At 43.9% G+C, this 26,067-nt stretch overlaps 1 protein-coding gene across 1 annotated transcript in view; it reads right to left on the reverse strand.

Moving 5' to 3' along the window:
* ARSG (arylsulfatase G) overlaps positions 1–26,067 on the reverse strand; it is a 63,478-nt gene that overhangs the window by 4,808 nt on the left and 32,603 nt on the right. Inside the window, exons 6-9 of the mRNA XM_056848777.1 lie at positions 23,501–23,697; positions 20,346–20,426; positions 12,894–13,002; positions 7,780–7,900 (exon numbers count right to left, since the gene is read on the reverse strand). Coding sequence (XP_056704755.1) covers positions 7,780–7,900; positions 12,894–13,002; positions 20,346–20,426; positions 23,501–23,697 — 508 coding nt within the window. The remainder of the gene's footprint in view (positions 1–7,779; positions 7,901–12,893; positions 13,003–20,345; positions 20,427–23,500; positions 23,698–26,067) is intronic.

The following is a 26,067-nucleotide window of genomic DNA, read 5'->3' on the forward strand; positions in this document are numbered from 1 at the left end:
TTTACCTGCATTTCAGCTTCATATGCTCACATGTTTGGACTAACACGGAACTAACATGGAACAACCTTTTTAATGATCAAACATCCTTTTTGGTGTTGATCGGCCAACTTGAATTAATTTGTTTAAAGCCTCCAAGTCCATTCTCATGGAGGTATGCCTCATGTCATTAATATATTTCACCTCACTCCTGCCTCCCCACTGGTATAGCCAATCTGATGACTCACTTTCTTCACATCTTTAATCCTGTCCAGGTGTTAAATCTCTCTGGATCTCAGATTACTTTACATACAAAGGCCACAACAGCATTTCTGTGCCTAGCAAGAATTTTATAAGGTTACATACATTCACTTGACTGTTGGATGCTATAACTAATGTTAATAAATATATGTGAAAAGCCATGTCCAGCAATACAGAACAAGTGCAGGGAAGTGCTACATGTTTTCTATTGTAGTTTGATTCAGTAGTCCTTCTTACATAAAACAGCTTGTGAGTGCTATCAGGTGAGGATAATGGGAAAAAGTACAAACAGTATTGTGGTTGGAGTTTGCTACAGACCTCCTGACCAGGGTGAGGAGGTGGATGCTACCCTCCTTGAGCAGTTTGACAGGGTGACAAGTATGCAAAGGGCTGGCTTTCGATTTGGGGTTGAGGCAGACTTTGAACAGGGTAAAACAGCATCCTGAAAACACAGGGGGAAACACGAGGGGAGAGCGAGGCAACTTCTAAAGGTCAGAAAATACATGCATAATTAAAATGAAGCCCTGAAGTAGTCATGGAGTAACCATGACAGGAACAACCCGTGCATAAAAGGCCATTGATTCATAGGGTTGCCATGAGTTGGAAGTGACTACACACAACAGTGCAATCCTAAACAGATTTACACCATTCTAAGGCCACTGAAGTCAACAAGATGAGCAATCCTCTCCGCCTATGGTTACAGTCTATCTGGTGGCACCAATATCTAAGAGATCATTATAGGACTCTGCAGGGTCAGCCACAGACGCATAGCTTCAAAATGACTTAACACCTCTTGCCTCAGAAGCATAAATTGTCCCTTTGCTGTATTTCCTGGAAGAACACAGCTCTTGTCTGCTGACTTCATGGCACACTCAGGTTCTTCGGACTATCTGACTCAAAGTTCCCACATCAAGGACTGTTATTCTAATGAAGAGTGGGAGTGGAGAGTTAGCAACTCATGTCACGGTTCATGCTTTCGGGTATCCTGGTTACGTGCAGAGACAGGACTCATCTGGAAGGAAACATAATAATAAAGCACAGGCAAATGCCTCCATTCAGCACCCAAGATTGTCAGTTTATCTCCATTTGGAACTGTGGCCTCTCCATGTGGGGATGAGTGAGGAAATCTTTTCTTGCTGGGAAAATGCTGGAGTTATTCATAAGTGTTTCTGTTGAGCTGAAAATGAGCAACATCTGCCGAAAACCCAGGGCAGCAGTCAGGTCAAGAGTAGTAACTGCACTCCTCCCAGATGAGTTGCAGTACAATAGTTTTGCACAGAATATTGTAGGCGCTTGTGACCTCATCATCCTTTCCAATCCAGGCTTGTCCATGACTTACGCTTTCAAGAAGAAGCTCTTCTACCCGGATATGGTTTGCACCTCACAAGGGTAGGAAAAAATGTGTTTGGTTAGAGCCTTGCAAACCGGATCAGGAGAGCTTTAAACTATATCCTATGGGGGAGCGAGACAAAAACTTAAAGCCTAGTATGATGACAATAACTGGAGATGAGAACAATAAAGATTTGCAGGGAGTAGCATGTATGTGAGGAAACAAACTCACAGGTAAGTACAGAAACAAAACCCTTGGGGGCACATAAACCATGGATTCCGATGTCTGTACACTAATGCGCAGAGTATGGGAAACAAACAGGAAGAACTCAAAGCTCTAATACAGGAAGGGGATTTTGACCTAATAGACATTACTGGAACTTGGTGGGATGTCACTCATGATTGGAATATTAAGATTGAGACGTACAATTTGTTTAAAAGGGATAGACAGATAAGGAAGGGGGAGGAGGAGTATTGTATGTCAAAGTATGTATATACTTATGAAGAAATACATGAGCATGGAAGTCCTGTCGAGAGTCTATGGGTAAAAATAAAAGGAGTAAGAAATAATAGTGATATTATGGTGGGGGTCTACTATCAACCACAAACCAGGCAGAGGACTTGGATGGGACACTCCTAGACCAGATCACAAAGTTCTCAAAGAGACGGGACACGGTGGTCATGGGAGTTTTTAATTACCCGGATATCTGTTGGAAGTCCAACTCTGCTAAAAGTGCAAGATCCAATAAATTCCTGACTTGTCTTGCTGACAATTTCCTATTCCAGAAAGTGGACAGGGAAAACAAGGGGATCTTCTATCTTAGACTTGATTCTCACCAACAGGGAAGAACTGGTTGATGAGGTTAAAGCAGTAGGCACCCTGGGTAGTAGTGACCATGTAATCTTGGAATTTACAATCTTGGGGAAAGGAAAAACTGTACGTATTCAGGCATATAGGTTGGACTTTAGGAAAGCAAATTTTAACAAACTTAAACATATTCTGGGTAGAATCCCATAATAGCTAGTGCTTGTAGGGAGAGTGTTAGGAAAGCTAAAGCTCAGTATGAGCTTAGGCTAGCGAAAGATGCTAAACACAACAAAAAAAGGTTCTTTTCTTATGTACAGAGTAAGAATAAGGACATGATAAGCCCACTGCGGGGTCCAGAAAGTAAAATTGTATCAGGAGATGAAGAGAGGGCAGAACTCCTCAATTCCTACTTTTCCTCAGTCTTTTCTTGTGAGGGAAATGGTGCTCAACATGGCATAAACAGAACATATGATGAGGGAAGGGAGTTGCAGCCTAGGATTGGCATTGGGGTAGTGCACAAACTCCTAGTTTCTTTAAATGAAACAAAGTCCTCCAGGCCAGATGAATTACATCCAAGGGTACTCAAAGAATTTGAAGAAGTAATTTCTGAGCCTCTGTCCATTATTTTTGAGAATTCTTGGAGAACCGGTGAGGTGCCAGATTGGAGGCAGGCAAATGTTGTCCCCATCTTCAAGAAGGGGAAAAAAGGAGGATCCGGGTAACTACCGACCCATCAGCTTGACTTCTATACCAGGAAAAAGCTTTTGAACAAATCATCAAACAGTCAGTCCTTGAGCATTTAGAAAGGATGGATCTGATTACTAAAAGCCAGCATGTCAGACTAATCTTTTCACCTTTTTTGAGAAAGTTACTACCTTGCTGGATTGGGAATGTAGTAGGCATATCTTGATTTCAGTAAGGCTTTTGATAAGGTTCCCCAAAATATGCATGTTGACAAATTGGGAAAATGTGATTTAGATCCTGTTACTGTTAGGTGGATCTGTAATTGGTTGACAGATTGCACCCAAAGAGTGCTTGTTAATGGTTCCTCATCCACTTGGAGAGGAGTGACTAGTGGAGTGCCTCAGGGATCTGTCCTGGACCATGTGTTGTTAAATATCTTTATAAATGATTTTGATGAAGGAATAGAGATACTAAATTGGGAGGGGTAGCAAATACGGTAGAAGACAGAGCCAGGATACAGAATGATCTTGACAGGTTGGAGAATTTGGCTAAAACCAATAAAATGCATTTAAACAGATAAATGTAAAGTTCTGCATGGGGGAGACTTGTCTGAGCAGTAGTGTGTATGAAAAGGATCTTGGGGTCTTACAGCCCATTCCTGAGCTTGGGTGGTGAAATGCTTAGGAGGCCTGAGGGGCTTTGCGCCGGCGTAAAAGGCACTCACTCCGAGCTGCACAGAAGCGGCTGGCAGCGGCTGTGGGGGTGTTCCTGGGGGCGTTCCCATGGCTAGGAGGCTTCCTAAGGCCCTTTTGGCCGGGGAACACCCCCTTTTGCAGCTGAAAAGTTACACCAGGTCTCGACCTGGCGCAGTCCATTGACCGCCATGCAAACGCTCTGGACCCTCATCTCTCCGCTGGGGGGATTTAAAATAATAAGATAACTGTTCAAATGACTTTTTGCTAGCCTGCAATGGAAACATTATAAATAAACTAAATTGTGAAGAAAGGATAATCGTTAGGAGTTGTTCCTCAAGACAACAGAATTCACTGACACAAAGTACTTGCTTTCCATCTAAACTGTGCTATTTTCTTAGAGGTCTGTAGTAAATGGGACAGGAAATAACTTTGTTCAAAGCCCTGTCTATTCAAAGATGGGAATTTTACCAGCTCCCTGAGACAAAGGCAAGGGAGGAAACCAGTAATTGTTCTGGGGGATATCCACAAAGACCAAAAATGAACAGCTTGGGGTTATGAAGAGAAGAGAAAGCAGTGAACTCCATTCTGAAAGAATAATCTCCCAAGGTTCATCCAGTAATCATTAGGGTTGCCAGCTCCAGGTTGGGAAACACCTGGAGTTTTTCAGGGCGGAGCCTAAAGTGGGCGGAGTTTGGAGAGTGGAGGGACTTCAATAGGGTATAATGCCATAGAGTCCACCTTCCAAAGCGGCCATTTCTCCAGGTGGACACCAAGTGAATGTGAGCTTAAATTCTGTCCCTATTCCTGAAAGCAAGCAAAGTCTACAGAAGCCACCTACAAGTGCTTGAATCAATGTACTTCTTTTTTTGTTTAATACACCACCAAAGGAAACTAGAAAGGGAAAAGAAATTTGGTGGAAAAACCAAATGGCAGTGCTGTCCAGCACAAGAATTTGACAGCTGCCTGGATAATGGCATTATCCATCAGTAGTAATAGGAACAAGATTTGACATGTGGCAGGCAAAGCAAACAGAATCAATATTTGGTCCCCAAGTAACTGCATGCAGGTCTGGTGGCTCCAGCAAAAACCGAGCCTAAGACTTTCTGTGTCCAGTGATTTTACTAATAGCACTGTCAAGATGGTTGCATCTATGACCAAGCTCTACAATGACTACTAGCAGTACTTTTGACTGAGATACATAAGGGAAGCACCACTTCTCCAGGGGCAAGGGGACTGTACTACACATACTACATCTATTCAATCTATAAGGGTCACCTCCACAACCACAACTTTCTACTACCTGTAATAGTATATTTGCTAGCTGGGGGTTCAGTTACCCTCATCCACTCCTCTAGCTTGATACAGTGAAGAAGGAATGTTGCCAGTGACCCCCCTTTGACTACTATTGGTATTTGATTGGGTATATCCTATGACACTTTGGTATAGATTGCCAAGGGAGGGCTCCACACCAACCCCCTCGGGGGCGCCCTGCTCCCCCTCTGGACGCTGGGGGAATCTCTGGGGGGGCAGGGGGAGCTCTGTATGGGTGGTGTGAGTGTGGGGCTGATGGGTGCGCAGGGTGGATTGGGGGGGCCAGACCGCCCAACAACGATTCCCCACTGCCGTGCTAGCTAGCCCCAACAAAGGGCAGCCGCCAGGAGCTGGCCCTTAATTTGCATGACAAGCCAATGTGTCCTCTGGCCGCCCATACTTCGCCCCCTCCCATCCAGAGGCACACAGAACACACCTGGGGCTCGTTGCACACCTAGCGCATGTATGCCTGTCCCTGTCGGCCTTTCTCCCGGGGCCACCCTATGTTGGGTGTGACTCCCCTCCTTAGCCGTCCGACTCCTGCAGCCAGTAAAAGGCAGCATGGGACGCCAATGCAGCTGGGATGCCCAGAGCCTGCGGCCTCAGGAATGCGCTGCTACTCCATCTTCTAATGCCCTCACAAAAAAGTTTAATGGGTGCACACTCCTTCAATCTTCCAAAGCCTTCCCTGTGGTTGGTTCTGTTCATCTTGAACTCTTTCTGCTGAAAACTGTCAAATATTCTTCCCAATTATTCATTTTGCTGTTGAAAAGTAATGACACCTGCAACTGCCCCATGGTTTCTCAGGTTGCTATAGATGGGTTTAGCAAATCAAGACTAGGATGAGGCAAGTATCACTTTGAAAACTAAATGGGCTTCTCAGTCAAAGTTGCATGAACCACTATTTTCCAGTGCTGGATACTGAATAGTGGAAAACTTTGACGTGCACATGAGTTCTGAAATGCCGCATGATACTAAACTGGTGAAAAGCCTAGATTTGGGGCAGTTACCCACCCACCCAGTGGATTAGCAGTTGCTTTAAATCATGGTTTTGTCTCAGAATGCTTTTCTGCAATTGAACTGGCAGCCAGCAATTACTGTATAGATAGTGCAATACTTTCTGGCCCGATGTTCGTACTTTACTTATCTCCACTGAACCTCAAATTCAAGAAGAGATAATCCACACACACAGTCACAGACTGCTTTCCCCTGCCTCCGCTAGGCATATGATGAAATAAGCCTTTGTCTATGAAATGAATAATAAACTAGATAATCTGTATGCTTTGATGTTGCTGTGTGATGCTAAAATTAGCTAAACTATAAGTATGATTTTTAAAATGTCTCTATTTCACATGCCTCTACCCCACATTCACAAGTGAAAGCACAGGTCACTTTTGGATATACAAAACTGAAACATTCTAGACTAAAAAGGGCTTTTGGCAGCAGTTGGGCCTTTTATGCACAGGTTGTTCCCATTGTGGTCACCCCCGACTACTTTGGGGCTTTGTTTTCATTATGCATGTATTTTCGGACCTTCAGACGTCTCCTCGCTTCCCTCACGTTTTCCCCATATTTTCAGGATGCTGTTTTACCCCGAGTTTAAAGTCTGCCTCGATCCCAAATCAAAAGCCGGTCCTGTGCATATTTGTCACTTTGGGTTTTTCTCCTCACACCCATTCTCACTTCTCCCTCCCATGTGCCTGTCCCCCTCATCCATTCCCTCCCCTAGAAGCCATTTGTGAGTGCACTAGCGAAAGATACCATGAGGCTGCTTAGTCAGTTTCACAGTGATTGTGGGTCAGTTTCAGCCCGAACAGTTGAGATAACACTGATATAATCACAAACTCTCAGCAGGATGTAACAGAGCCAGGCTGATTTGCCGCCCTCCCCATGAGGCTGCTTATTTAGTCAGTTTCACAGCAAATATGGGTTAGTGGCAGGATGGAACAGAGCTGGGCTAATTTACTGCCCTCCCCTTATAAACGTCCTCTTATAGGCACAAAAGCCTTTTTTGTTTTTGTGTGAATGCAAGACTACTGAAACAAATTGGTTGGGGAGGGGTTTGTCCGAATCCTTCTCTGCTTTGGCAGAAAATGGCCACTTGGTTCAGATCAAATGAAAGAATCCCACAGCAGGGCTGGCAACATAAAAAAAAAAAAAAACCACTACTGCCAATTGCAAAGCAGCATTTTCAGGGGGGAGGGACTCACACATGGTTCAGAAGCTCCTCATTTTCGCTGGGGATGCATAAGTGATTATAAGGTACTCCTGGAATTTCTTCGTGGGCAAAAGCTCCTGTGCATAGTGTTTTGAGAATTCAACTGCAAATACAGCAGCAGATCCAGCAGAAACAGACCATTTTGTAACATTTGGATTTTCTACCCAAAATGCATAATTTGCAAGCAAGCCAGAAAGTAAAGAATAAATTCATCACTACCAACAAAATTGCAGCACTCAGAAAACAAACGTTATTAGTAGAATTAAGGCCAATTTATTCCTTCAAGAACAACATCACTAGATTTGATATTTTTTTCTGCTCTGCTCTTGTTGGTTGGAAATCTCACATCTACTCCAACCAAGCCTATGGATGTATCTGAGGATGCCAGCTCTGACTCACAAAAGCTCATGATGAAATACATTCTGTTAGTTTTTAAGGTGGTACCATACTCATGTGGTATTGCCCTTGAAATTAAGTATTTAAAGTCCATCCCATACCTCGTGTCCTTTGTTCGACTGCCCAAAGAGGACCTCAGATATATCCATACCATCAAACCGTCTGTGTGGAGGGAGGCTTGCATTTGCAAGAGACACCACAGTAGGGAATATATCTAAAGTGCTGCAGGAGATAAGAGACTGGTCAGAAGTACAGACAGATGCAATGTCTCTGAAACAGTAATCACTTCACCATGAAGGACTTAGGGACAAATTTAAGTATGGCCTACTCTATCTCAACAGCAGCACATTCTAGGGCAAAATCTGGCATTCACATTTATCTCTTGATTAAAATAGACCTCTGAGAGTAGCAATGCAATCTTTAGAACACTTTCCTGGGAGTAAGCCCCACTGAATAGGCTTGAGTAGCATTCTGAGTACACCTGGTTAGGATTGCTGTAACGGTGCCATCCTAAGCAGAGTTAAATCCAAATCTACTGAAGTCAATAAACTTAGAAGGGTGCAACTCTGCTTAGGAAGGCACTGAAAGAAATTCAAATTGTACTCAATCTAACTTTGAAATGAAAAATAAAATTTGCAAATATTGATTTTCTATTCTTTTTGCTTTCTTTTTCTTTCCTTCTTTTTTGGCAATTATGGTCAAGAGGATAACACAGTGATCTGGGAATTAGGGCAGCAGCTGTACAGGCAATAAAGATCTGTTCAGGACTCTAAAGCCCAATACCAGATATAAGAAGAAGAAGAGTTGGTTTTTATATGCTGACTTTCTCTACCACTTAAGGAAGACTCAAACCAGCTTACAAACACTTTCCCTTCCCCTCCCCACAACAGACACCCTGTGAGGTAAGTGGGGCTGAGAGAGTGTGACTTGCCCAAGGTCACCCAGCTGGCTTCATGTGCAGGAGTGGGGAAACAAATCCAGTTCACCAGATTAACCTCTGCCATTCATATGGAGGAATGGCGAATCAAACCCGGTTTTCCAGATCAGACTCCACCGCTCCAAACCACCGCTCTTAACCACTACACCACGCTGGCTCTTTATACACCTATAATGGTTGCATAAGGACTGCATCTCTTTGGTGCCACTCAGCTAATTAGAGTTCCTAAGACTGAACTACTGATTCCTTGCAACTAATTACCATGTTTTTCTGTTGGTTTTTTGTTGTTGGTACTCTATCCATTGAACAGCCTCCTAAGGGAGGCCTGTTGGGCCACCTCTGTGCTAACTATCAGACAAGTCAAGTAAATTTAAAATATTGCAGTAACTCTTTGGAGTGGAATGCCATGACAGATTAGCTATGTGCTTTTTAAAAAAAAAAACTTTTTCTCTTTTTTGGGGGGTGCAGATGCAGGAGGTGGAGGAAGGGTTGCTGCCATCTCATGAGGAAGCAACAATAGCTTGACCCTTTAAGGCAGGGGTGGGGAATCTCCAGACCGTAGGCCGTTTACTCTCCCGCGGAAGCCACCGCCATTGATGCCAAAGGGCCGCGCACATGCGTGCAGGCAGGAAGCCAGGAACGCTTCTGCCCGATCGCTCTTGGCTGGGCGGGGCCGGGAGCGTGCGTGCGTGGGGAGGAAGCTGGGAAGGCTTCCCTCCAATCGCTCCCGGCCGCGCACGTGCATGCATGTGAGGGGGGGAAATGGGAAGGCTTCCCCCCACTGATCCCAGCAGGGCACGGCCAGGAGAGTGCATGCATGTGTGCTTGGGAAGGGGAAGCCGGGAAGGCTTCACCTGTGTGTGTGTGTGTGTGAAGCCTCTTTTCTTCCTCTTTTTCTTTCACTCTCCTTTTCTTTCTCCCTCTTTTTGTCTCTTTCTCTGTCTCCCTCCGTCCCTCCGTCCCTCCGTCCCTTTCTTTCTTTCTTTCTTTCTTTCTTTCTTTCTTTCTTTCTTTCTTTCTTTCTTTCTTTCTTTCCTTCCTTCCTTCCTTCCTTCCTTCCTTCCTTCCCTTCCTCCATTTCTTTCTCCCTTTCTCTCTCTTCTTTCCTCCCTTCCCTTCCTTCTTTTCCTGCGTAGCCTCTCCTAGGCTTGCCAACCTCCGGGTGATGGCTGGAGACCTGGCAACCCTAACCGCCCCCCCCCCCCGCGCCGGGAGATCTACACCTGGTATGTTAAAATATGCAAATGGCCCCTGGCAGGAAAAAGGTTTCCCACCCCTGCTTTAAGGGCGTACTGTCTGCTGCACAGCTGAGTGGTGGCAACAAGAGGGCAAGGGAGGATCTGGCTGGCTGGGAAGCAGCTACTGCTGCCAATGGAATTGACTCCACACCCTTGGCGAAGGGACTTCCTATCTGGGAGGCCAGAAGTGCAAGCAGGGTATGTGCAGTTTGCATAGCTACCTTCATAACTGGCTAGTTCGCCAATGAAGAAGCACTAGCTCTTCTCTCCTACACTTCCAGGAGGAGGGCTAGAGAGAAGGATCTAACCCCCTTACCTCTCACTCAGAAGCTCCTGGGTTTCCTTCCCCTAAGGCAGGGCCACTGGACAGGTGACATCTGCTAACAGTCTCCTCGCTATAATTTTATTATGAGTGTATTGTTTTAGTGGATTAAATTATGCTGAGGAATTAACTTTTTAATTTGTATTTCATTATATGTAATAAACTTCCTCTGGTGCATCATTTTGGGGACCAAAAAGTAGGGTATAAATTCAATAAATGAACTAAAAATATGCCTACTTGGGAAAATTCACTCTGAATGTAGTTTTTCCGTCATGCAGTGTTGTAACATTGCAGATTATGTAAATTTCACACACTCAACAAAATAAAAGGGAAAGTGTGTGATAAGTATCCTAGGTGATACCATGATAACAAAAGCATTATTTCTCTGGCCTGTCCACATTGCCTTGACCATGATGCTCCTTCTTTAGATATGCCATACAGCAAACAAGAACTCTTATGTAAGACACACACAAAAATACGTCTATGAAGGAACATTGCTCAATGACCTTTGCCAAGGCACTCTGTATGGGTGCAATTTCCCCTTTGGTCTTAAGGGTGATCTACTTTACTGCCTTACTTTTTAATGAGGGGGAGATTCCATTACGGCCCAGATAACTGTTGGGGTGGGGTTTGACTGCCAGCTGTTCTCTGGGCTGATGTAGCATTTTGACACCCCACTCACCATGGGAAACTGTCTCCAAGGCCCCAGGATGCACCAGAGAAATGTTCCCATTATAAGCCCCTGGGAAATTTCTCTGTTTAGGACTGCACTGTAATTCACAGATTCCCAGTCAAAGCATTACTAGTTGTTCTGGGAAGACTTTCAAGTTTTTGACTTTCAAACTTGCTAGACTGGACTCTCCTACAACTTCTTCTGACATGTGCAGTCTCTCCGCTTCACAATATAGCCTGAAATGCATGCTAGAATTCCAAAAGTGCTCAGAAGATGGGTTTTAATTCCCCCCCTCACTACTTGCAACTGTAAACAGGGATCCTTTTTCATGGCACATCTTTCCTGTACATTCTCTGGGAGGAGAATAAACGTCTAGAATAGTTTATTCCAATGGCTTCATTCAGGAATCCCAATAAGTACCAGTTAGTTCACCAGACATAAGTTGTGCATAACCCCCCATTTGTCTGCTTCTTGCCACTTCTAACCTTCCAACATGCTCTGTATATTGCCATTTTGCTTGTTAGGTACCTGCCGGATTCAGTGCTACTCAGCAAATTCAGACATCATAACAAGCTACAGCTAACTACACACTGTGATTAATAAAAAAAAGCTAAAAACCCTGTTTTGGCATCTTTGGTGCCATCTGCATTTAGTTTTCACAACTTTACAACTAACAGGGTTTGGTTGAACCATGTTAATAAACCATAGTTTATCATGATATTTTAATGTAGTGAATGAATTACTTCAACACTCTACACACTGTTTATGATGCACAAATGCTCTTTCTGATGCTTGGTTACAGTTTTGCCTTTTGAGTCCAGGGCCACCAAGAGGGAGGAATGGGCGTGTGTGTCAAAAGTCAGGCGCAGGGCCCCTGAAGCCACTGCGTCATGTTTTATTCACCAAATGCATTTAAAAATAAATAACTCCCAATGCAGTTCTGGCTGCAGCCACTAGGGGCACAGGGAAGGTAGAGAACGGCAAAGAGCTGTATCTGACTACTGTCTTGGCCTTTCTACAAAGTATACTATGAGGCTGAGAGAAAGCATTTGCTGATCAGATCCTGCTAAACCCATCAGCCAAGCCACCGCTGGAGCAAGGCAAGACCACCCAGGACAAGGTATAGTCATGGCCAGGATGCAGCCTCCTAACAAGGTCACTTATTTGTGGTTTCCCTCTTTCTTTAGTTTTACCCAGCTCCTGCAGAGCCAGATCTTGCAAAAGGGCAAACAAAACAGCTTACATCATTCTCCTTTCCTCCATATTATCCTTACAACAACCCTACGTGGCAGGCTAGGCTAAGAGTATGTGACCGACCCGAAGTCACCCATTGAGCTTCAATGACAAAGTGTGGATTCAAACCTGTGATCTTAATCTGAAACGCTGGGAAAGCCCCCTTTTGCAGGCACGAACTTGCACCTGCAACACTCATGGCATAGCCCTGTGAAACTCTATAGAGCAGTTTCACAGGGCTTGTGGGGGGGACTTATTTTTTATTTCCTTCTGTTCCGCTATGCCATCCCTGGGTGCTCCCTAACTACCACCCCTTCAGGATTGTTCTCTTAATTACATACCCATTTTTAAACCTTCATCTGAACAACCATCCCATATATTTACTTCTGGTCAATTTAAAACTCAAAGTTATCCGAGAGCTACGGTATCAGAAAGCATAGCTGTTACATAGTTGATAACATCTTTGAATACCCACCATGTGAGTACCACTGAGTTATCCAAAAAGCTGTCTAAATCCTTATTTGAAGCTGTCACACTGGCTGTCGTGGTTTGCATAAAGCTTTGAATAACGAAAGAAGTCATTGTTGGTTAACTCGAGTCAAGCCCTTGATTTGTGAAGTTCTTAGGAAATGACAGGCCCTTCCACTCCCAGAAACACATGTTCTCTGCAGGTCTGATGCAAGAAGGAACAGTTCAACTGCTTCCAGCATTTACCACAGCTCTGGATTTGGCCCTACTCCTCCCTTTCTGGCTGGATGACAAAAAGAATCCCATAACAACAGCCCAAAACAGCAACAATTTTGTTCTTCTACCTCAACATCATATGACTCGTCACATTTGCTGGGATCTTCCCTGCCCAATAGGCTATTGTGGGAACGCGGTGTCCCCCTTCCCAAGTTGTTTGCTTGGCTGAGCTGCCATCTGTGAAATTAAACAGAAAACAGGTATTTGCAAAAGCTTGTCTGCCAGAATCTTTCCCCTCTTATGAGCCAAGATTACAAAATAAAGCAATCATTCAGAGCCAGGAGGACAGGTCCTTTTCCAGAAGTACAAGGAATCCATTAGGGGATGGAGAGATGTGCCAAACTAAAAAACATAAACAGTACGGCAAACCTACTGATCTCATAGATTTCTTCCATACTTCCTGTTTATTCAGGCAAAAGCTCCATGCCAGAGCTATGCAGTGCTAAACTTGGGATATTTTTAGCCTTTTGAGCACAAGGGGGCTTCTGGCGATTCCAAAAGATTACAAAGCATTGGCATGATGCAGTAGATAACAAGCCAGATTTTTGCCTGATTTTAGGCAAGTCCTTGTCTCAGCTCAAATTTAAAAAGGTAAAGGTAGTCCCCTGTGCAAGCACCAGGTCATTACTGACCCATGCGGTGATATCACATCCCGACGTTAACTAGGCAGACTATGTTTATGGGGAGGTTTGCCATTGCCTTCCCCAGTCATCTACACTTTACCCCCAGCAAGCTGGGTACTCATTTTACCGACCTTAGAAGGATGGAAGGCTGAGTAAACCTTGAGCCGGCTACCTGAAACTGACTTCCATCGAGATTGAACTCAGGTTGTGAGCAGAGCTTTTGACTTGCAGTACTGAAGCTTACCACTCTGCACCACAGGGCTCTCCCATCTGTAAAATCAGAATAAAAACTACAAATGTCAAAGAACAAGAATGAAAGCACATGAGATACAAAACAATAGTAGCATTACAAATACTAGTAAACCACACGTATAAAAGCCCAGAATAATTAGTAGATAGGCAAGACTACATGGATAAGCAAGTACAGCAGGTTCTCTATCCAACTGCCGCTCTGGAAAGTCACTGGCATCCCCTTAACAGTGAGGGCAACTATGACTGAGGGTTGTGGCTGTTGGAAGGAAGTAAGGAGTAGCTTGCCTTGGATTGGGCTTTACTCACTCCTCTTAGTAGCAGTGAAAACACTGCAAGCTACTGCTTAGAGAAGTGAAGATTCCACCACCATTTGGGTAGGACCTCCCCCCCACAAAGTGATACCAGAAGAAAAGGCTAAGCCATGAGGTAGAGAATGCAGACACCTCCTCAGGAGCAATAACATCAAATAGGAGCTCACAGATGGCTGGCACACATCTCATTTTAACACTCTTTTTATTCACTGGTAAAATTCAGGATGGGTACCCTTGCTTTCTAAATACATTTGGGTCAGCACTGAAAAAGTACATCCTATATTCTAAGAGTGAAGTCACCAAATCTTTGGATGCTTAAATCCAGTGACTGGAGCTGTGAACAGGCAAGATAGATCTTTTTACAAACATGAAAAGGAGCCCAGGTTTGCAGAAACATCTGAAATCTAAAAAAAAAATACATTGGGGAGTTTAAAAAATTCAAAAATGAGAAAAAGCACCTGTAGCTTTAAGCAACGTATTTCCATAGCCCTTAACAGGGAGTCACCTACAACCAACACTTTCCTTTTCCTTCCAGTGCCATCTCTTCATGTCCCCTTGTCCTCTTCCCTCTGTCTTCCTTGTGTTTGTGCTTCCTGCTCTGCCGCCACCGCAAGGGCCTGGAATCGATTCCTGAGTTCTAATGGCACTGAGTGCCATCTTGCTCGACGCCTTTGGGGACGTGCTGTGGTGCTCTGAGGAGTCTTGTTAAGGCAGGCAACCACACTGTTGTCTCTTTGAATCATCCCCCCTTCCCTATGCAGGGCCTCAAGGCTTCTGTTAACAAAATCCTCCCCTTCCTTGATGTCATGGAGAGTAGCAATCCTTTCCTCCAGGCTCCAAACCTTGTCCTCTAAGAGCCCCATCAACTTACACTTGCGACGGGTGAAGTCCATCTTGTCCTCAGGGAGGAAAACATGGTGCACTCCCTGCAGGTGACTGGAAATGGCTCAGAAGCATCCATCATCACCCTCATAGTGAATTCTTTCACTCTAGAAAGACCATGGTGTGCTGATCTAACCTGAAACTTGCAGACCTAAACACTGTCTACTGAAGGCAAAAAGGGTAACAAGAATACCAATGTAAAGGCCTCTTTAACTCTTATATGGCAGGATGTGTGGGAGGCCGAGGAAGCTCCCCTGGCTCGGCCAGTTCAGGTCTCGGAGGAGAAGAGGCCGCTACAGCCACGTTGTTTTTACTTTTAGCCTCACTCAGGTGGGGTGGGAGCTTCAGCCTGGAATCCAAGTGCGCATGTCTGTAGTGTGGCTTCGCTTTTCTGCCCCGAGTCATCAGTTCCTCTCTGGCAAGGCCAAGGGGGAGAGAGTCGAGGTGCATGTGCAGTTTGGGACTTCCCCCTCGAGTGCGCAGGTTCGGTGAGGTGCAGAAGGAGCGGTGACCGGCAGAGGGGAGAAAAAGGCACGAAAAGTCTGAGCGGGATAAGCGGCCCTCGGCTCTTTCCTGGCCCTTTGCTCTCGTGAGGTGATTAAATGGAACTCCGCTTTGAGGGATAACTGCAGTTCTGTGCACAAGCAGTGTCCCAGTCACGAGAGGGGGTTTCCTCGCGAGAGCCCCGGCCTGCTTGGAAGAGTTTTTGGGGAGAGAGGGGAGGACAAGGAACGCAGTGCATGCTCAGAGGCACTCTTTCCTCTGTGCCAGGAAAGGTTGCCTCGCCACACAGTCACAGCCGCTGCGCAACAGGTGGTAGTACCGTTTGCTTGTTTGTTTTAAACTTTAAAATTTAAAGTAATTATATATATATGGATATGGATTATATATATATGGATACATTTGAAAACAAATGTGTTTTCTTTATCCTATTGAAAATGTCATTTATGCAAATTTATGCAAATTTATTTCCAATGTGACGAGGGTCACAGGTTACTTGGCAATTGTAAAAGGGGGTCGCGACTCGAAAAAGGTTGAGAACCACTGCTCTAGCAGCTCTGCCTTCTACTCTGACTCTCAGCACAGCTACCTCAGCTCTGCTATATGCTATATCATGTGCCAGTTTGTACTCCTTCACTCCACTCCTTCACTCGTGCTAAAACCCACACTGACACTTTCAGAAAGCGGCTACTTATCTCCTTCCCATGTGATGTCAACCCATTTACACCCAGCAGCAACAGGCGTAGGCTCGCCTGATACACCGCCCAAATTGCTGCTGGTCAGGCCTAAGCTGCTAGCACCATGGGGCCACTCAGCTGAGCTATGATCCATCCCTATACCCTGGGCCACTTAACTGATCTAATTAAATGTACACATCGATAAAATGGGAGGCCAACGGTGGGTCGGGAATACCAGTGATTGGAAGGCGTGGGACTTATGGTGGTAGGAGTAGGTGGTACAAGGGAAAGAATCAGAGATATGGACTGGCCTGGACTCCTTCCAACCTGCGTCCCATCCCAAGATACGACGGTAGGGGGATGAGGCAAAACCCATCTCCAGCACTGATACTGTGTAATACCAGGTCCATTGCCAGTAAAACAGTGACCCTGCAGGACTATTTTACAGCGCAGGGAGTTGATCTGGCGTGTGTGACTGAGACCTGGGTGAGAGAGGGTGAAACAGTAACCCTGAAAGAACTGGCTCCCCCACATTTCTCTGTCCTCCATCAGTCTCTGACAATGGGCCGGGGGGGGGGAGAGGTGGTGATAACTCACCCAGGAGGCTTTCTCCTTCAAGGCTCTACCCATCCCAGAGATCCCCAGCACTGAGTGTGTAGGCCTAGTGTGGGGCACCAAGGAAAACATGGTTATCTGACTGGTATACTGGCCACTTAACACGCCGGCAGGTACCCTGCTGAGCCTGTTAAAGGCAGCTGCAGCCTGGGCCTTGGAGTTTCCCAGACAAATAGTTTTGGGGAACTTCAACATCCATGCTGACACCACCTAATCTTCTCAGGTCTCAGACCTAATGTCTTCCATGGCAGCACTGGGGTTCTCCCAGATTGTATCAGGCCCGATGCACCAAGCAGGCCACATGCTGAATCTAATCTTTGGGTTAGGTGTAGATGTGGACCTGATATCTATAGAAGCAGTGCCATGGTCAGACCACTTTGTCTTGAAGGCCTGGCTTGCTGTCCTGCCCCCACCCTGTTTGGGCGGCGAGCAGATTTATGCTTGTCCGCAGAGGCTCATGGATCCGACTGGATTCCAGAGCGCTCTGTGAGATCCGATTCCCCCTGGCGGTTCCTTAGATGAGCTGGTGGAGGACTGGCATGGCCGTCTCTCCGAAGCCATCGATGGGATCGCTCCCCAACTCCCTCTGCACCCCCGAGCCATGGTAATCCATGCAATGGTCAACTCTAGGCTAGATAACTGTAACTCGCTCTACATAGGGCTGCCCTCGAGACTGATCTGGAAACTCCAGCTGGTATAAAACGCAGCCGCAAAGGTCCTGATTGGGACCCCGCTGAGGGCGCATATTCAGCCAGGGCACCAACAACTGCACTGGCTCCAGGTGGAGTACTGGATCAGGTTCAAGGTGCTGGTTTTACCTTCATAGCCCTAAATGGTCTGGGACCATCATATCTGTGGGACTGTCTCTCCCAGTATGCCCCCCAGAGAGTGTTACGCTCTGCAAACACCAACTTGCTGGTGGTCCCTGGCCTGGTGGAACTCTCTCTCCAACGAGACCAGGGCCCTGCAGGACACAACACAGTTCTACAAGGCCACAAACAAAGTCCTCTATCTGTTATGGACTAGCTGAGAATAAAACCTTCCAAACCAAACTCGAACAATAACTGATAGTGGGAACTCCATTTGTAATTTATGATGAAAAATGGCTCTGAGGGTTATGAACAAAAAGGCAATAAGTTCTGACACAGAGTTTTGTAGCAGCTTTTTATCGTGCCATTCCTTTCTATATTTGGAAGCTGTCAGGAAACAGATGTGGCAATGGCTGCTGCTTCTATTCCCCACAAGCAAATGGGAAATATGAAACACACACATATTCACCAAGCGTAATAACAGCAGAAGTAGGAAAGAAGTGCTTTACGCTGCAGGCTTCTGCCTGCCTCAGCATAAACAGAGACTGGTACAGCAAACAATCTGTAAGCAGAATATATGGTTCAATTCTGGCATCTCTAGTTAAAGGATTTCAGGTAGGAGGTGTTGGGAAAGACCTTTCTCTGTCAGAGTCCTTCAAAAGCTGCTGCCAAACAGAATAGATGGTGTGCTAGACACAGCAACAATATGATTCAGTATAAGGCAGCTTCATGGGTTCAAATAATCCAACCTAATGCCCTTTTAGCTGAGCTGAAAGAGAGAAATCATTACAGGTCCCCTCTGAGTCCTCTTTGTAATGAAAGAGATGTGAAATACATATTGTACAGAAAGTCTCTGCAATCCATATTCCATAATGTATTGTACAAAAAGTCTCTTAAAAACATCTACATGAAACCCCTGGGGGAGATCATCTAGAGATGTGGAGCACAATAGCATTGAGAAGCCTGACCTAGATAGCCCAGGGTAGTCGCTCTCGTAGGCCCTGGTTAGCATTGGGATGGGAGACCCCCAAGGAAGTTCAGGGTTGGGACATAGAGGCAGGCAATGGCAAACCACCTCTGAATGTTTCTTGCCTTGAAAATTCTTGAGAGTCACCATAAGTCAGATGACTTGATGGCATTTTCCACCACAGCATTGAGAGAGAGAGAGAGATCACATACAACCACTAACACTGAGCTATGACACTAAACAGAAATCAGATCACTTTAAAATTGTGTCTCTAGCATGTGGGAGAAGGAGAGAACCATTAACTCCATCATTCCACTAACTGATGACAAGTATATTTGCAGATCTCACTTTCTCTCTCCCTCTAAACATGTGGAACCACTTCATTAAAAGATAACCCCTAAAATGAGAGGCCACTTTCCTTCAGAATGAGAACTCCTAAGATTACATGCAAGTTGATTCTGATAATATAGCTATTACAGTTACAGGCAAGGACTTGGGTTGAAAGTGTAGTGGCATTGATCCTAAAACTCAGGTGACCACTGCTGCCAGCAAAAGAATACAGGATCTTTCTTCTTTTGAAGTTTATGCCTAAGGCAATCGTTCAACATAATGCGTGCAAGTTTAAAAACTCAGGGATCAGCCTCATATATAAAGATCCCCAGGACAGTTTACACTGTGACTATTTCCTCAAAAGCTATAGAAACAATTCAAGATTTTGGATTAAACTTTTTTTTTCCTCCTGAAAATGTCTAGGACTTTGCAGTCTATTACAAGATAGTCCGGATTGTGCACTGTATGCAGAAGACACTTGCTCACACTTGAAGATATTTAATCTTTCTTTGAATAGCTTAAAAACAGGTAGCTGGGTTAGGTCCAGAGCAAAATCCAAAAACAATACCCTTTTATTAAGTTCACCCAAAATAGCCTATTGCACAAGTCATGTTCTTTAGAACTCAAAGTCCTCCAGGACTCAAAAGCTTGCGCAATGTGTTTTTTATTTTATTTTGCATGATCTTAATAAAAGGTATTACACAGATTTTGTTTTTGGGACCAACATGGCTACCTACTTCTTTGCTCTGCTTTGAGAATTTAGCTGCTGAAGAAAGGGGCATTTCGCTTGAAGGAAAAAGTCTGTGAAACTACACTAGGTAATAATACCCCAATTTGGCTTATGATTCTTTACTTAACAGACCAACTAAAATTATTCTCCAGTATAGTTAATGTAAGGACTGCTACATTTTTCTGTTGTTCTCAGTCTTTTAATGGGACTTTGATCAATTGTTGGTTGTTATATTTTAAGTGGAATGGCTTCCATTTTGCTGCTGCTTCTCCTTCCCAGCAATCTGCTAGTGACACCCTGTGCCCATTTAAGTCACCCAAATATCCTGCACAGGATGCAAACAAAGAGGCCCTAACACCACAACCTGAAATATATGTTTTTCTTTCCTCACCCCACTGTCTGGAGAACCCCAAAGGCTTGCACAATGTGTTGGGATATTTTGATTGGTCTTAATAATATGTATCTGGAGTTTAAATATTTTCAGATATTTCAAAGAGTGTAATTTTTATTTCTGGTAGGTTCTGGAGAGAACTCAATATCTAATGACCCTGACTGATGCAGAGATGCTGCTAAATTATGAGGACTGGAAACCAGCCATGGGTATGCTAATCTAAACACAGCATATATCCCCAGGTCAAATTGTTCCATCACACTGAAGGAGGAAGAGGTCAGCACTGTAAGAGAGTAGGTCCAAAATGTTTGTTCAGATTTTTGCATGACTTTGAAAAAGAAGGTTTACAGAAATTGCTTCCTTGCTATCAGTATTACCAAAAAAAATCCATTATAGGTCTTAATTAAATGAGTAATGTTGGCAATTAGTTACCTCTTTTTTTTTGCCACATCCCAGTGTATGGACCAACACTTCCTGCAAACTCGCACTTCTCAGACCACGGCCCATTATCTCCTATGAGGAAATCAATAACTTGTTGAAAAAAGAAACAAGGTGGCAAATGTAATATAAAACATAGACAGCCAATAATCATAAAGTCAGAAAGCACACAGCATGATCCCCATCCCTTTAAAAGCAACATTACCTATTATAATAAAGCTACTTCCAGTATATGGTTATGGAGAGTACACATATGGTCTAATCAAGCTTCCAAACATTGTACCAAACTAATGCTACCAAACTATGGAAGAAGGTCACAAGATGGTACAGGAGATATTAGTGAATTCTCAGGAGGCTTTTATTTCCTTCAGTTCCCATGAAGTTAAGATGATTTACAAATGACATGGCAAAATAAAAGCATGTCTTTTGTCCTAAAATATTGCTATGATACCTGAAATGATTTTAAGACGTTTTTACTAATCATATCTTCCCTCCCATTATATTAATCATACTTTGATAGGGATTCTGTAATGATCATACACTAACCATGTTTTTACAAGATGCTGTTCTAAATGAATCTAGAGATACAAGTTGAAAGGTTTAAGCTCTCATAGAGAGAAATATTATGAAACATAGAAAGTGCTTATAAAGATTGTTTGAAACTGCTTGCGTATATCATAATGTATTTTATGACATGTTTTGAGAGTGTGTAAATATTCACATGTATATATATTTTTTATGTGAAATAAATGTTATTTAAAGTAAGTTTATAAATTTTCTGGCACACTTCGATAGAAAGCCTACAGTAGTAGGAATTATCATTGACTCCTGTCTGTGAGGTCTCGCTGAATAAGATAACTTCACTTCTCAGTAAGTGATACATTCTAAGAGTGTAGACCCCTTAATGACCCGAGCCGTGACAACCTCTACCTGAGACCCTAGACAGCTGCTGCTGGTTTGAGGAGACAATGCTGACTTTGATGGTCCTAGGGTCTGATTCAGTATAAGGTAGCTTCATGTGGTCAAAATGGTCTGCCTAGGCCAGAGCATAGGTCACTCTGTGACTGTACAGAGGCTGCAAAGAGATCTACTGAGTTCCTTAGGAACATGTTCAAATAAAAGTACTCTATTACATTTTCTCACCCTGACCTGGATGGCCCAGGCTAGCCTGATCTCGTCAGATCTCAGAAGCTAAGCAGGGTCAGCCCTGGTTAGTATTTGGATGGGAGACCACCAAGGAATATCAGGGTTGCTGTGCAGAGGAAGGCACTGGCAAACCACTTGCCATGAAAACCCCAAAAAGGGGTCGCCATAAATTGGCTGTGACTTGACGGCACTTTACACACACACATTACATTTTCTCAGTGGGGAGGAAACTATCCTTCCATTCCAATAACTGGGTCTCAAGCATGGGGAAAGAAATCAACAGCAATAATTAATTTGGCTTGAGTTTTAATGAGCCACACAGCAGTTTCTGTCATTTGGAAAAAAGCAAGGAGTGACCTTATTAAAAGGGGATTTAGGAAGTGGGTATTTTTATTTAATGACTCAATTTTTTAATTTTTAGACATGGCTGCCAAGGTTTATATTTTTTTACTAAAATAACCTTTGGCTGAAAGTACCCAAAGTCATCAAAGTTCCCATTTTTGTGCTGTCTCATAATCTAAAACAACAGAACTGCCAATAATGAAGCTGGTTACCTGTAACAAACCTCTTAATAAAGGCAATCTGGGCCCATCTAATCATTCATATCCCCATGATACACAAACAGTTAGCAACCTGCAATCACCATGCACATCCTATTCTATTCTCAGTTTTCCACCTCGGTTTTCTAAAGAAAGGGGTTCTCTTCCACAGGTATATGGCAATAGCTTTCCATGAGGCTAATAATGCATTATTTGATTTGAGACTGAGGGCCAAAATAGATGCGATACCGGGAGATCTGTGAATGGATTGTCTGGTCATTTTTAAAGGACCACAGCAGCTGCACAGGACCCTGATTTGAATAGTTTGTTTGGGACCTGAGAAAGTTCAGTTAACTGAAACACTACAGAGATGTTTCATACTTTAAGATAAGCACATCTTCAGTGTGTCAATTGGAAACTCCCTTTGAGCTGCTCTGAGCTTCCGATGGAAGAGAAGTAACTGTGCTAAGTCTCCAAACTATACAAATCCACAGATTTAGTTTGACTTCTCCCTTTCCTGCTGCAAATAAAAAAGGGTTATCTTGCAGTGATTTCCTTTTTCAAGTTTCTTGTCCATCTCTGCTGGAAGGCAAAAAGCGGAGGCTTCCTCAGTACAATAATCTGCAGAGAAAAATGTGAGGGGGGGGGGGTCCTAACTGATTAATTAAACAGATCACCAGCAGGTACATGCTCTCTTGTCCACAAATATATCATCTAGGTCTTTTAAAATACAATTTCTAAAGGGCAATTTAAGGCTGCAACATTCACAGAAATCTACTTTCTGTGTGAGTATTATTCACATTTGTATCCTGTCTGTCTTCCAAGGAACTCATAGTGGTATACATGGATTTCTCACACTTTTACTCTCAAGGCCAACCTATGAGATATTAATGCTGAGAGACAGTCAGTGGCTCAATGTCACATAGTGGGCTTCATGACTGCAAGCCCAACAGCTCTTTACACTGTTCCGGCATCTGCCCTGGGTCTTCTCAAACAAGATGCATGTTGGAAATTCTCTGTTAGGAACTACCTGAGATCAGTGAAATCTTATGCATTCATGAATTGGGGGGGGGGCACTGATTTTGATTGGGACCATGGTGCACATGGAGCGGGCTCAAGCTTTCCCCTGCATCATTCTCCTGATCTGAAAAAGGTTTCAGGGAGCCACTGTTTGCCCTGTTGGGGAAATTTTCAGATAGTTGATCAGTACACATTTGAATTGAGGCCGACACTCCAGACTCTGCATTTAAGATATTGAATATAATGTTTGAACAGCACATTGAACTGCACTATCTATTTTATTCCTCATTTGTTAAAATACTTCGTCTAATTCCTCTGCCTTTCCACCAAAGAAACATTACCCCAGCTCAGCCCAAAAAGTCTCCCATAGACCCTTGTGTGCTTCCTATTATAAAAAGTTATCGAAGCAATCTTTGTTACAGTAACTGAGTTTTACAGTTTCACCTGTGAACCAGAGGAGTGTGTTTTCCCTCATAGTGCTATCGATTTTGGCCTTTATTTGTCCCACCAGGGCATCCATCTCCCTCAGGTTTGCTCCATATGGATCTTGACAAGACAGATTGCATGATGGCTCTGTCATTACCAAAGGTACGTGCATATGGGCCAGGGCCAAGTACAGGAAGAATGGGCGGCCATTCTGGCTAAACAAGAAAACACAGGAATAAACACTGGTTAATTAAAGGAAGGAGGACATGGTATGGACAATCATATAAGGGCAGAATAAAGGTACACATCTGCTCATAATCTTCTACTGTTACCAAGAAAACCTCTGAGTTCACTAGTGACCACAACACCTGACTGAAATTTTCAAGTCCTTATGTCTACCCGCAATTACTTTGATGTCTCCTTTCACTCCAAAACGGCAATTGTCCAATTTATTTATGCCAGTGGTTTTCCAACACTCTACCCTTCCACATCAGCCAGTCTGCCAAAAAAAAACCTTCAATATCTTCTAGAGATTGGTTCTTGTAGGTTATCTGGGCTGTGTGGTCTTGGTATTTTCTTTCCTAACGTTTCGCCAGCAGCTGTGGCAGGCATCTTCAGAGGAGCAACACTGAAGGACAGTGTCTCTCAGTGTCAAGTGTGTAGGAAGAGTAATATATAGTCAGAAAGGGATTGGGTTTGAGCTGAGTCATTGTCCTGCAAAAAGTATCATTTGTCCTGCAAAAAGTATCATCACACAGCCCGGATAACCTACAAGAACCAATGAACTCTGACTGTGAAAGCCTTCGACAATATCTTCTAGAGAACTCCAATCTATTGTAGAGGAATCTCACACATGATCTCTGGTCATGGCCACGTATGGCCTCTTGAGACTCACCACGACCCCAAGTGAACAGAGAGGTCACACATCCAATAATCTCTGTATTTTAGGAAAGATTGCCAGCCGTTACTGATAATAAGGCACCCAGGCAGACTTCTAAAGAACTGCAGTGTCCCCAGAATACAGGTTGATTTTAGACCACAGCTGCACTGTCAACAGGAAGGAGGAGAGGAGGCTATCAACTGATCCCAAGGAGCCTGTGGAAACCATTAACAGGCGCCTGCAGGCAGTTTTGGAATGGATGAGGGCTAACAAGCTGAAACTTAATCCTGGCAAAATGGAGGTGCTACTAATGGGGGGAAGGTCTGACATGGGAAATGGATTATCCCTTGTTCTGGATAGGGCTGCACTCCCCCTAATGAAACAGATTTGTGGCTTGGAGGTGCTCCTGGACCCGGGCCTCCTGTTGGATAAACAGGTGGCAGCGGTGGCCTTTCAGCAGCTTTGGCTGGTGAGCCAGCTATAGCCCTTCCTGGGTAGAAAAGATCTTGCCATTGTGGTGGATGCTCTGGTAACATCTAGATCAGATTACAGGATCAACTGAGCACATATTGTTGGAGTGTGCTTTATACAACAAAATCCACAGTGAAACCATAGGGCCATTGTTGGAAGGATTTCCAGGGAGATCTAATAAAATCAAAATTGAATATCTTCTCCTGGATAAAAACTATCAAATGACAAGAAGGATTGCCAGGTTTTGTGCCCAGGTCTATAACCTTAAAAAAAACCCAAACAACTGAGAAGTGATCTTAAATTAAAAAGTGGTATAGATTTCAAGCCCTTGAGGTCATTTTATTTTCAGTATTCGTCAAACACATTTATTTAAGTTTATCTGTATTCGTAGTTGATGTGTTCTATGATTATTTTTCTAATGTTCCCATATTTGTACTTTTGCTATATTTGCTGGTTTTGGACCGTAATAAATACTTTGATTGATTCATTTGATCAGATTACTGAAATGTGCTCTATGTGGGGCTGCCCTTGAAGACCATCCAGAAGCTACAATTGGTACAGAATGCTGCGGCCAGGTTGCTGTGTGGAATGGGTCATAGAGGCCATATTACTTCAGTCTTGTTCCACCTATACTGGCTTCTGATTTGCTTCCAGACTCAATTCAAGGTGATAGTTTTTATCTTTAAAGCCCTGTACGGCTTGAGACCAACATACCTTAAGGACTGCTTTCCCCCAAATGAACCTACTCGCTCACTTTGGTCATCCTCAGAGGCCTGGCTTCAGTTGCCCCCACCATCTGAGGCTAGATGGGTGGTGACCTGAGGAAGAGCCTTCTCCATCATGGCACCAACACTTTGGAACTCCCTCCCCAAGGAGATTCATCTATATTCCTCTATTGGTGCCTTTCACCAGCAGATAAAGACTTGTTTCATCTGGCATACTCCCAATAGCAGTTATTGGCCCTCCTTCTAGTGTTGTTTTATGTGCTTTAAATTGAATTTTATAATTTTAACTGCATTTTAATTGTTTTAATGCTTGCCACCTTGTGGACTCTGATTGGGGAGGAAAAGGCATTGAAATGCTTTAAATAAAATAAACAATTTAGGGGGAAATTGAAATATGTGCTAAATTTATTATTCCATCAAACCTAAATTCGTTTTACTGATAGAATATCATTCAGGTATAGGTTAAACAAGAGAGGAGCAAGGAGGCAACCTTGTCTAACTCCCTTGAC

The sequence above is a fragment of the Euleptes europaea genome, chromosome 1 (assembly GCF_029931775.1).
Source record: "Euleptes europaea isolate rEulEur1 chromosome 1, rEulEur1.hap1, whole genome shotgun sequence".
Taxonomy (NCBI): Eukaryota; Metazoa; Chordata; class Lepidosauria; order Squamata; family Sphaerodactylidae; genus Euleptes; species Euleptes europaea.